The sequence below is a fragment of the Rhinichthys klamathensis genome, unplaced genomic scaffold (assembly GCF_029890125.1).
Source record: "Rhinichthys klamathensis goyatoka isolate OS25496 unplaced genomic scaffold, OSU_Roscu_1.1 h1tg000605l_1, whole genome shotgun sequence".
NCBI lineage: Eukaryota > Metazoa > Chordata > Actinopteri > Cypriniformes > Leuciscidae > Rhinichthys > Rhinichthys klamathensis.
Window position 1 is genome coordinate 556,358 of NW_026607060.1, and position 12,380 is coordinate 568,737.

A 12,380-nucleotide genomic window follows, 5' to 3' on the forward strand; every position below is an offset into this window, starting at 1 on the left:
TACCTCTTTCAAGTATGCTATGTGTACAAATGGTATTGTTCATTGTATGAATGCACATCTGTTATGTTTTTAACATTTTTGTTTTTAAATCAATTGTTTTTCAATAATTTTATTATTTTTTTGTTGCAGTCTAGAAGGGGCCAAGACCATTTTTTCCACTATATAAACAGGCAAGTTATAGCAAGTGACACTATACATGGATGTATTTGAATTGTGTGAAGCATGTTTGTAGAAATCCATTGCTTAAAATAGACTGAACGATCCCTACCTCAAAAACTGAAAGTGTAGCTTTGAAAATGAAATTTAGTGCATCTATCTACAGAGTATGTTTCTTGCATGTCATCCTGTTCCTTACACCGTTAAATAACATTTGTACACCGCTACAGTGGCAGGCTGTCATTAACCGTTGTACAGCGAGTTTTGAAAATCCAGTCATTTCAATAGGAATCCACATGATAGAGAATTTTGCTCGCGGGAAAGATCTTACCATGCAGATTCTATCAAAGGGTACCTGTTGGTCACATGGATCAACTGCTTCGACCAACAGAAAGTTGCTTGATTTGAAAGTGATCTCTGTGTGAGCTATGCTTCATACATTGTTACATTATTGACAATAGACCTTTTTTGCAGAAATTGTTTTTACTAATGTGACCGCACTTTACTAAAGGAGTGTTGTTTAGTAAATGCCCCCAAAACATGCTGTGACCACTTAAAATGAGTCAGTACATATGCTCTTTTCTTTATAAAAAACAAAACATTTATTACCATCTGTAATCTGTCTTTGCACACAGAAAAGGTTTAGTGTTGCAGAAATTGTACTGTTCAATAAATAAAGGTCCTTCAGTCTAACAACTTATCACTGTGTTGTGATATTTTTCCCAGCCACGCAAACAAGACAGTGGTATGAGACATTAACAGAAATCTAAAAATTCTGACATGAAAAGCAGGAGATTTGTGGTGGTTGCGTATAATACACATATTCTTAAATTTTATATTCTATGTTAACATAGCCATGAACACAGCAGGGGATTTTTACTGCAACTGTGAACAGAATTAAGTAGCATTTTGAGATTTACAATTGTGACCTAAGGCTGGGGAATATTAGTTCCTTTGGTCCCAGAATGAAAAAGTGAGCGAGGCACAAATTGAAGTTTAGTCCTAGATCTGGCTGAGAGGGAGAAACTTCTGGTAGTAACTCTTGGTAACGTCGATCATCAGTTCCTGGGTACATTCAGGGAGCTCTCCTGAAAATAAACCTGAAATACAGAATGACAAAGAAGCTTACATTTAGCAAGTGATATTAAATCACTTCTAAAATTCATTGTTGACATGATATAAATAAAATAAATTCACTTCACTAAATTACATTACCAGATTACAATAATAATTAACAGTATTTATAAGTAACAATAAAAAATGCATCACATTCATAACATTATAAATTCATATAAAAAAAAAAATAACGATGTATTTGAAGGTGCTGACCTGGACAGCCAGAGAAAACTGTAAATGGAGGAACCACTGTCTCTGGGGGAAGGACAGTATTATCCAGTATCTTACAACAGTCCTTCAAGACACAGCGCCGACCCTGAAAAAACATGCTTTATCACTGCAAATGTCACGCCCACAAAACAAATGAGAGGATACCGATGAGGGGGATACTTACAATCACACAGTTCTTGCCAATGTGGACGTATGATCCGATCTGAGCAGCGTTGACAACACAGTCCTCCTCTATAAACACATGGTCCCCAATATGCAAGGGGAAGAAAGCCACTCTAATGTAAACAGAAAAAACACAAGCAAGTTAAATCATACAAATTCAATTTTATTAGAGAGAATACAGGCACGTCCTGATTTGACGCGTTCCTGTGTCAACGTATTTTGTTGATCCTGGAACAACAGGAACCGAAAATTTTATCCTAATCATATAACTACCCCTACACCTATGCTAAAAGTCAGAGGGAAATGATAGGTGAATAACACTGGTTATAAGTCTAAACTTGACAAACTGTAAATGTGTCCCTCAAATCTGATTGGTTGATTGGAATGTTGTTCCAGGATCAAAAAAAAGATGTTGATCCAGGAACATGTTGCACTTGGTGAAATCATTTTCTGCGAGAATGCACATGCTTTACTCACCCTTTGCTGAATTTCTTAAACGGTGGTCTGATCACACTACGGCTTTTAATGACACAGTGGCGCCCAACTCTGACATTAGCAAGATCTCCTCTGATGATACAGTCATTCATCACGATGGTCTGAAAAAAAAAACCCAGCCCATTTCACAAAGTTAACACACTGGTGAAAATAACAGAACGAAACAACGGGGGGAAAAACTCACTTTTCCATTGAGGACGATGTTTTGACTGCCGCAAAGCACCGACTGTCTGCTGACTTTGTTGCCTGATGCCTAGAGAGATCAAATGTGCACGTTACCATCATATGACGGTCCAGCTGTGGGCTGATCTGAGTAACGTTAATTAAATAAACACCATATGCAACTGTTACAGACGTTTAGTGACTGGTAAGTTATGTCAAAACAACACTTTGTTTATTAGAAAACACATTCGGTTTGCAGATACAAACTAGTCAGTCAGTTAATTCTGAATTTAATATTTGCAACCGCTTGATTCAGCTGAAGGATATTATCGACGATATTCGCATACCGTCTCGATGTATTCAGCCTTGTTGTATAATATTTCACACAGCTCCATTTCTGCACAATTGAATTGTTTTGTTCGAGAACCCCTTCTGATGATATCCAGCAGCTGTCAACCGCTCCCTCGCTATTTCCGCTTCCGGTTAGTACCTACCAAGACATTTGAAGCATAGAAATATATACATAGATGCTCGATAGCAATACATAAACATAGACAGTAAAGTACATACCGGTAAGTCATCCGCCATATTGGAACGGTCAAAGCCGTGAACATTCGAGAGCGAGTTGACTGTGCGTCGTCGACTCTGCAACCGTTGTTATTTAGACGCATGTATATATGATTGTCTATATCTACAATATAGTCCACCAGATGATAATGTTCAACTAAATAACACAATACAACAAGACGAGGGGATTAGCAAACAAACACAACTTTAAAAAGTTACCATATATTAAAAACCTGTAAAATTTAGTTAATGCATAAACACACACACACACACACACACACACACACACACACAATCTCACCTGTGGAAGGTTATCCCATTTCTTCGGGAATTTAAATCTCGGCGGTTTCACAAAGAGAAGCTGTGAGTGACGACCTATTTTTTTACAGTCTCATGACACGCTGACCGTTCTAACATGGCGGGCGCGCCGACGTGTCTGAAGAGGTCGAATTTGGCTTCTACGTATGTATCTATGAATTTTTGAGCATCGTACAAGATGACACAAATATTTTAGATTTATTTTCCATTGCATATATACAAAAAAAAATGTCAACGAGAGAATTAAATATGTAATATTTATTATATGCATACAATCTTTAAAAATCATCAAACCAGAAATATCATATGCAAATGCTATGTTGTTAGTTTATTTTTTATCTACGTTTCCGGTTATTTATAAGATATTTTTAAATAAATGTGTATGCGTTTTATGCTTTCAAAATGGATTGCACATCAAATTAGATGTATGATATTTTTTTCATAATCGTTTTTTCCCTCTGAAAATGTGTTATATATTTACTTATTTTACATGCAAACACTGTTTGACCGCGTGCTGCCGCTGTTGTATCGTTTCACTATATTTGACTCCCGCAGTACGGACTACGGAGGCGGTATTAATTTAAAACGTGCCTAATTAATCCATTGTGGTCTGTGCTCGTGGGCTCAATTCTCACCCACGTGGTTGATGAGCTTTTATCAGTACGTACATCATAATGATTAGCCTATGTCAAAATGATGTGAACGTTTACTATGCAAAAGTTAGTGTAGTATGCACACTAATAATAGCAATAAAATCTTAATGAATGCATCATAAATTCTAGTAGGCTATGCACAATGAATTTAGCTTGCACTATAAAACAGTTTAATTTTTTTAATCTTTAATTTAATTGCCATTTTCAATGTTTTTTTTGTTTTGTTTTGTTATCACATAATTCTTTGCCCTGCAGTATTTCTGTTTACTCTTGAGCCTGGGAATAGCCTCCTGAATACACACAGCCCCCTCACCTTGACTGAAATGTGCTCAAGCAAATGCAGTTTTTTTGTGTAAGACGGTCCTGTAATCCCTCGCTGACCACATATGTCAGCTTGAAATTCTCTTATAGTTATACAATACCACAGATCAGTTATCACAATGTCACAGCAAAGGTCACTTTGACGTTGTATCGACTAGTTATTAGATTGTACACACAGCTATTCATTGTGTGTCCCCACAACTAACACAGCTAAAACACTTCCTACTCACGGCCCATTGCCCTTCGTGGATCTTTAACAAAAGCTGTTAACTAAAAATCTATTTTAATTAGATCAGATAGAGAAATGTGTTTATGATTGGCTGCTGGCGTCTGTGTGGGAGGATTTGTCTTGCCCATTTGAGTCTTTATCGATAGATTTACATCAGGAAAACATATCCAGCATTTGAACTCAAGAAACTGTTTATGTTTCCAAGCACTGAGGAGGAGCCTTTATCTCCTTGTATATCTGTTGTTTTGATGTTCACATAAGCAAGACTTTCACTGTTTTCATCACCTAATGTGGTATTTTATTCTGTCTTGTCTAGAGATGACTTCCTCTACAGTGTTTGTCGGGGTTCTTTAAATAACAAACTATTTTCATACTTTTCTGAATGCATCTCTTAGCAGTGAAGTTCTCAGCACTAGCCGTGCTAAAAATAGTTCAGGGGTCATAGTGTCTAGAGAATGTGCTTTTAGGTACTGTGTGTGTGTGTGTGTTCGTGTTCGTGTTCGTGTTCTTGTATATGTGGTTTGTGGACACAAATTTGTATAATGACATGGGTTTTACAATGAAAACATTGTATATGAGGATTCTTCATGTGCTCGTAAACCAAATAGTCAGACACTTCTGTCCTGAAATTAAAAAAATGCAGAAAGTTTTGGGTGATGGATAGGATAGGGTTTGTGTAAGGGAATAGAATACACAGTTTGTACAGTATAAAAATCTATGGAAAGTGTGTGTGTGTAAATGCACAGTAAGATATGTGGAGTCTTGTCATCACTGCAGCGGCCAGGGTTTCAGGAGGGCTTTATATAATACAGCCTCCATGTCTGTGGGCGATGGACATGCTATCTGTTGAGAAGAGCCAGTGGAGCCAAAGTCAGGACTGTATTGTGTGTGTTGAGATCATTTGTTCTGCCTGTGTTTAAAGAGAAAATGACAACTGGAGGCACTGTTAGCATGACTCCTTTCTTTCTGTCCTTTAACTGCTATTTCTCTCCTGATTCGGAGTGTGTAGTTTTGTCGCTGTTGAGCTGTTATGTAATTCTTCCTGGGAAAACGCTATCTAATGCCATCCTCTCGCAAACTGGATCATATGTACTGACTCATATAATTACTTTGGTGTAATGCCAGTTGATATGTTTGGTTGGCATTACATACTGTATGCAGTAAATATATCAACACCGTTCAAAATGTGATGTTTTTGAAAAAGTCTCTTATGTTCACTAAAGCTGCATTAATTTGATCCAAAATAAAGTATAAACAACAGTGATACTGTGATATAATATTAAATGTAATTTATTCCTGTGATGTCAAAGCTGAATTTATTTTCAGCATCATTACTCCAGTCTTCAGTGTCACATGATCCTTCAGAAATCATTCTAATATGATGATTTGCTGCTAAAGAAACATTTCTTATTATTATCAATGTTGAAAACAGTTGTGCTGCTTTATATTTTTCTGAAAATCAGGACAGTTCTCAGGATTCTTTGATGAATAGAAAATAGAAAAAAACTAACAAAAAAGCATTTATATGAAATAAAATTATAAATGTCTTTACTGACACTTGATGAATTTAATCTGTCCTTTAGCTCAGATATGAATTTTGAGCTCATATAGTGTATTTCCTGGTATATTTTTCCTTGTTCACATATAAAATAAATATTTGTTTGTAATTTACAAATATATGTTTTTAGCGACACAATCAACTAATCTGACTAATTTATTTATAAAACCTATGACTAAAACTGTGAATAAAGAGATTTTGCTTGAAAAAAAGTTATGGATAGAATGATGATATATTGGATATTCTGAACAGCCAGTTATTTGGTCAATTTTGTGGTAAAAGGAAATGGAAATGCAGGTGTCATATTTATTTATTTATTTTCATTTCAACATGTTTCATTTGATAGGTATGATGTTGGTGTGTTCTTAATTTTCATTTTTAAATGTCAACTACCCATACAATATTACTAGCCTGACTTCGTCATACTCATATTCTACTCAAAAAATGTTGTGGGCGGGGGTTCGGGCTGGCATCCAGGCTACAATATTACACCTATGTAACACAAATTCTGTTAATAAAGCACTGATAAAATGATCTTCACCCTGATGACAATTACCTAATAAACCTTGCAGCAACAACATGATTAAGTTCACGTTCTTCATCCAGAGCAATTACTAGCATCCAAATTGCAAAACATTCCCCTTAAAGGCCTTGTTCACACATAATAAAATGTCAAGTTGTCTGTCTAGACCTTAGTGGCGTTCTAACTTCAGCACATCTGTGTCTTCATTAGCCATGTCTGTCTATTTTAGCATTCCCAATCTTTGCAAAATCTGACAACATTAATTAACCTACTGAAAAATCCAGCACTGGTCACCAGCATAAGGTATGTTTTGCATGCTGGGACCAGATTGGAGTGCTGGTGGACCAGCATTTGTTGTTTTTTGAGATCCCAGCAAGACCAAAACAAAACTTGCTTATGTGTTACATGTCAATTTTCTTAGTGTGTGTTCATAAGACCAAGACAATTTTCCAAATTAATTTTTATTTATTATTTAATAAAGAAAATGCACGTTGCTGGTTACATGTTTACTGGTACACATGTAAAATCCGCAGTGTTATACAAACACTCAGGTTTTGCTCAGTTTTCATATGGTCCTAATCTGTAGAGAGTAAAAGTAACACTGAAGCAATGTTGCAGTTAGTGAAAGAAAGTAAATTCACTATACAAGTGATGATTGAGCATTAGACCCCTGCAGTTAACAAACAGAATCACTGAAAATAAGAGAAACAACAAGAACATAAAAAAGAGGAGAGACGAGCAGAAACACAACTACAACTGACTCACAGCCACACAGCCTTAGATGAAATCAACTGAAAATTCAATAACTCACAGAGGATGATTAAACAACACCAAAAACAGCATTAAAATATTAACTTATTACAATCCAGTTTGGCTTTGTTTATTTTATATGGTACATGCACATTGAGAACAGCATGAATATGCTGGTCCACCAGCTAGACCAGCACTAACCAGCTTAAACCAGACTGAACCAGCACTAACCAGCATAAACCAGCCTGGACCAGCACTAACCAGCACTAACAAGCATAAACCAGCCTGGACCAGCACTAACCATCACCATACCAGCATTAACCAGCCTGGACCAGCACTATACCAGCATAAAGCAGACTGGACCAGCACTATACCAGCATAAAGCAGACTGGACCAGCACTATACCAGCATAAAGCAGACTGGACCAGCACTATACCAGCCTGGACCAGCACTATACCAGCATAAAGCAGACTGGACCAGTACTATACCAGCCTGGACCAGCACTATACCAGCATAAAGCAGACTGGACCAGCACTATACCAACATAAAGCAGACTGGACCAGCACTATACCAGCATAAAGCAGACTGGACCAGCACTATACCAGCATAAAGCAGACTGGACCAGCACTATACCAGCATAAAGCAGACTGGACCAGCACTATACCAGCCTGGACCAGCACTATACCAGCATAAAGCAGACTGGACCAGCACTATACCAGCATAAAGCAGACTGGACCACCACTATACCAGCATAAAACAGACTGGACCAGCACTATACCAGCCTGGACCAGCACTATACCAGCATAAAGCAGACTGGACCAGCACTATACCAGCATTAAGCAGACTGGACCAGCACTATACCAGCCTGGACCAGCACTATACCAGCATAAAGCAGACTGGACCAGCACTATACCCGCCTGGACCAGCACTATACCAGCATAAAGCAGACTGGACCAGCACTATACCAGCATAAAGCAGACTGGACCAGTACTATACCAGCCTGGACCAGCACTATACCAGCACTATACCAGCCTGGACCAGCACTATACCAGCATAAAGCAGACTGGACCAGCACTATACCAGCATAAAGCAGACTGGACCACCACTATATTACCAGCATAAAGCAGACTGGACCAGCACTATACCAGCCTGGACCAGCACTATACCAGCATAAAGCAGACTGGACCAGCACTATACCAGCATAAAGCAGACTGGACCAGCACTATACCAGCATAAAGCAGACTGGACCAGCACTATACCACCCTGGACCAGCACTATACCAGCATAAAGCAGACTGGACAAGCACTATACCAGCATAAAGCAGACTGGACCACCACTATACCAGCATAAAGCAGACTGGACCAGCACTATACCACCCTGGACCAGCACTATACCAGCATAAAGCAGACTGGACAAGCACTATACCAGCATAAAGCAGACTGGACCAGCACTATACCAGCCTGGACCAGCACTATACTAGCACTAACCAGCCTAGACCACCACTATGCCAGCACTTACCAGCCTGGACTAGCACTAACCAGCATAAAGCAGACTGGACCAGCACCAGCACTATACCAGCATAAACCAGCCTGGACCAGCACTTTACTAGCACTAACCAGCCTGGACCACCACTATACCAGCACTTACCAGCATAAACCAGCCTGGACCAGCACTAACCAGCACCATACCAGCATTAACCAGCCTGGACTAGCACTAACCAGCACTAACCTGCATAAACCAAGAATAAAGCCTGGACATGCTGGTTTATGCTGTATTTTTCAGCAGGGTATGAATCGGATTCAATCATGAAAAGACCAAAGAGAAAGGACAATTATGTGAAATATGCTTTTGTGTCTGAAAAATAATGGACACCTTTGAGGTTTCACCAGCACTGTGAGTCCTGTCCTTGCTTTGGTGCTCCACAGTGAGGTGACCTGATTTTGCAGGCACTGAAGGAGAGGCCTTTCTCTGTGGAGGTTAAGACAGCTTACATCAACTGCATTTATAAGCACCATCACACTTCCCATCCTTTTCCTGCTTCTGACATCAGTTTAAAGGAGGATGTGTGCTCATAATTTTACAGAATCCTATTTATGTTAGAGGTGGAACAAACTTTTATATCTAAATTTATTCTATCCAAGGAGTGCAGGCAATTTTGTCTGATTCATAAAAATGTTACTAAGAATTATATTACGTTATGCAAGCACTATAATCCATATTCCAGATTTGGGAGGTGATTTGTGGTAATGAGAAAGTGCTGGCTTCAGGTATTAGTCGAAACATAGAGTGATGTACCCAAACAGTGTTGCATAACATATAAAATAAGCCCTGTGCCATAGCAATGTTACCCTTATGCCACCTTGAGAGTGGCTTAAGTCAACAATCACACACAGGTAATAGCCTTATAGGAGTTAAAGGATGAAACACACTTTATGCTTGATGTTTACTAATGACGTCATCATAGTTCTGCATGTCTTTGACGTAGGTCACCGTGTCTGCTGTCAGTCTGGGGATGTCCCTCCTAGATTCAGTGACATCTGGCTGGAGTGTCACATTGACAGCTGTGTCTCGGTGCCAAGCTGAGCGGCCAGTGGCAGGTGTGTCCTGCCAAAAGGGACGCATTCAGACACACACTTCCAAACAGTCCCTGGACTATACTGCGTGCCGGGTAACGCTAAGGTTACTTCTCTCTGTCTCCTTCTCCGTCGGACACCGGCACAATGCAGGGCTCTTTTCTCCAGGCCCGCTGCGAAGATCCAATCATGACCACAGACTGGGGTCTTCCTCTGATCATCGCTCTTCTGCTGCTGGGGCTCCTCTACGTGTTCCTCTACCTGCCTGCTATCACGCAAAGAGCCCTGCTGGAACAGGCCCTCACTAACCAAAGCGCCGACTTGGACTTCCTTCCTAAAGAGGACTGAGCAGAAGTTCGTCCGTTTAGGATTGGCACAGCTGTTTATTATGTCCTTCTATGCAAGTAACCTGAACCTTGAAACCTGTGAAGCAGCATTTCCTTATCAGATGACGATAATGATGATGAGACACAGGCTTTTTGTTTTTTGCACAAGATTAAGACACCAAGAATAACTGCTACTCTTGAGATGTGAATGGTGAATCATATTTTACCACATTTGGAGGAGGAAGAGGATTGTGCATCTCTGAGATTTCTCACCACAGCCTTGTGTTTCCAGTCCAGCCCGAGGGAGAGGAATTAGTCATACAGAAGTCATCATTGCAGCTTATCGTGTCAGCCAGAAAGAATCACTATGATATTAGAGCTTGTAAATATTCTGTTTAAAATCCCTGCAATCAAACCTGCACAAAACTAATCTATTCAGCTCGAGGAAGGTGCGCCTTTGGATTTAAACCAGTAAAAAGGAGAAAAGAAATTGTAATTGTTGTAAATATATTATTAATGATTATGATTGGTTGATAATCTGTTTTTTTTTTTGGTGAAAATATTCAGTCTTTGGGGAGACCTTTCAAATTGTAACAATTTATGCATAATGTGATTTATGTGCCCTTTTTACCACCAAAATGTAGATGAATTTCATACATAATATTCAACAAATATGTATTTGAACCCATGTGGAATTTGTAAATGATTCACATTTATAGCAAGATATTATACAATATTTAAAGTAATACAGTTTTAATTGTATTTTATTATGTAATCTAATGATGTGTCTTATTGATGGATTGAATTGGTTCTTCTTTCATCTTTAAACTGAATGTGTTTAGATAGATTCAGGAAACAGGACGGTGGAGGGCAGACTTCTGCTTTGTTGAATCCTGCAACCGTTATAATAATAATAATAATATATTTATTTTGTATAGCCCCTTTAAAAGTAGCTTTCTCAAAGCGCTTTACAGACAGACATAACAGCAAAGGAGTAAGACAATGTAAATACAAAAATAAAAACATAACATTATGTTCATGTAAAAGCCATCCTAAAATAAAACGTTTTTAAAAGTCACTAAAGTTTTTGCTTCCCTGATGTCGGCCGGAAGAGAATTCCAGAGCTTAGGAGCATAGACAGAAAATGCTCGGTCACCCCACGGATGAAGCCGTGTCTTCGGAACAACCAAAAGTCCACTCTGCGAGGAGCGCAAGATGGCGACGTGGTGTGTAAGGAATTAATAAGTTAGTCTAATACTGAGGTGCCAGATTGTGTAGAGATTTATAGGCCAGCATAAGGATTTTAAAATCAATACGCTAACAGGTAGCCAGTGCTTTACTGCAATGTCAGAACCAGAACAAAAGTGGATGTTTCTTACTAGTTCAGATGACATTTTCCGGTGAAAATTCTTATGTTGGTCATACTTCCAAAAAGAATAATCTGTGATTCTGAATGCCAGTATCCACACCGTTGCGGCGACTGACAGCTGCGCACTCTCCTCAAACATTGTGTTCATCCGCGCTGTGCGGAGGCGAGGGTGTTGAAGTACAACTCACGTACAACTCACAGAGAATGGCGACAAAGAGGAAAAACTGCGGACTGCAGCTTTAAATAGTTAATTATTTAAAATAACACACAATCAGTTTAATAAATGGATTTGAATACTTATTTGAATACTTAATATTTAAGTATTATATACTTATTCTTATGGCCTCCATTAGTAATTGCTTATCCTCTAAGTGCTCAAGACATTATAGGAGCAAGGCTTTAGTGGATTTCTGGGATCATGGTGCTTTTGAATAGCGAGTGAAGCTGATTTAATCAACAGCCTTCAATGAAAAAGGAGATCTATTTTGTTTTATTGTATTTGACGGGAGTGCCCCATCATCAGATTAGCGCTTAATCTCTTACTGTCTTTGACTCTGGCAGTGGATGTGGGGTGTGTGGGTGTCACATAGAATAGGCTACATGTTCAGTATGCGTAATCTTTACGTGTGAGTGTGACCATAGTGTCGAGCTCAAAGTCAAAGGACATTTTTTATCTGATAGTTGCTTAAATGCCATAAATAAATAAATAAATAATATTTAATTGTTTAATTGATTATTTGTCGAAGCTCTTAAATGAACTACAAAAATCCACAAGGACTACAACAATGGCGCATTTTACCATTGACGCCAAATGCGATTGGTTGTCGTGTTTCTCATGGCCAAACGTCTGACGTCAACAGCTCCGTTTGAT

General features: G+C 38.7%; 1 protein-coding gene across 1 annotated transcript; it reads right to left on the minus strand.

Moving 5' to 3' along the window:
• Positions 1–715: 715 nt before the first annotated feature.
• Positions 716–2,807, minus strand: dctn5 (dynactin 5). Its single transcript, XM_056240592.1, has 6 exons — positions 2,670–2,807; positions 2,345–2,413; positions 2,143–2,261; positions 1,667–1,778; positions 1,486–1,588; positions 716–1,256 (listed from the first exon to the last, which is right to left on the minus strand). Exons 1-6 carry the CDS (start codon positions 2,715–2,717, stop codon positions 1,159–1,161), a joined length of 549 nt encoding a protein of 182 aa, XP_056096567.1. The 5' UTR covers positions 2,718–2,807; the 3' UTR covers positions 716–1,158.
• Between the last annotated feature and the right edge of the window lie 9,573 nt (positions 2,808–12,380).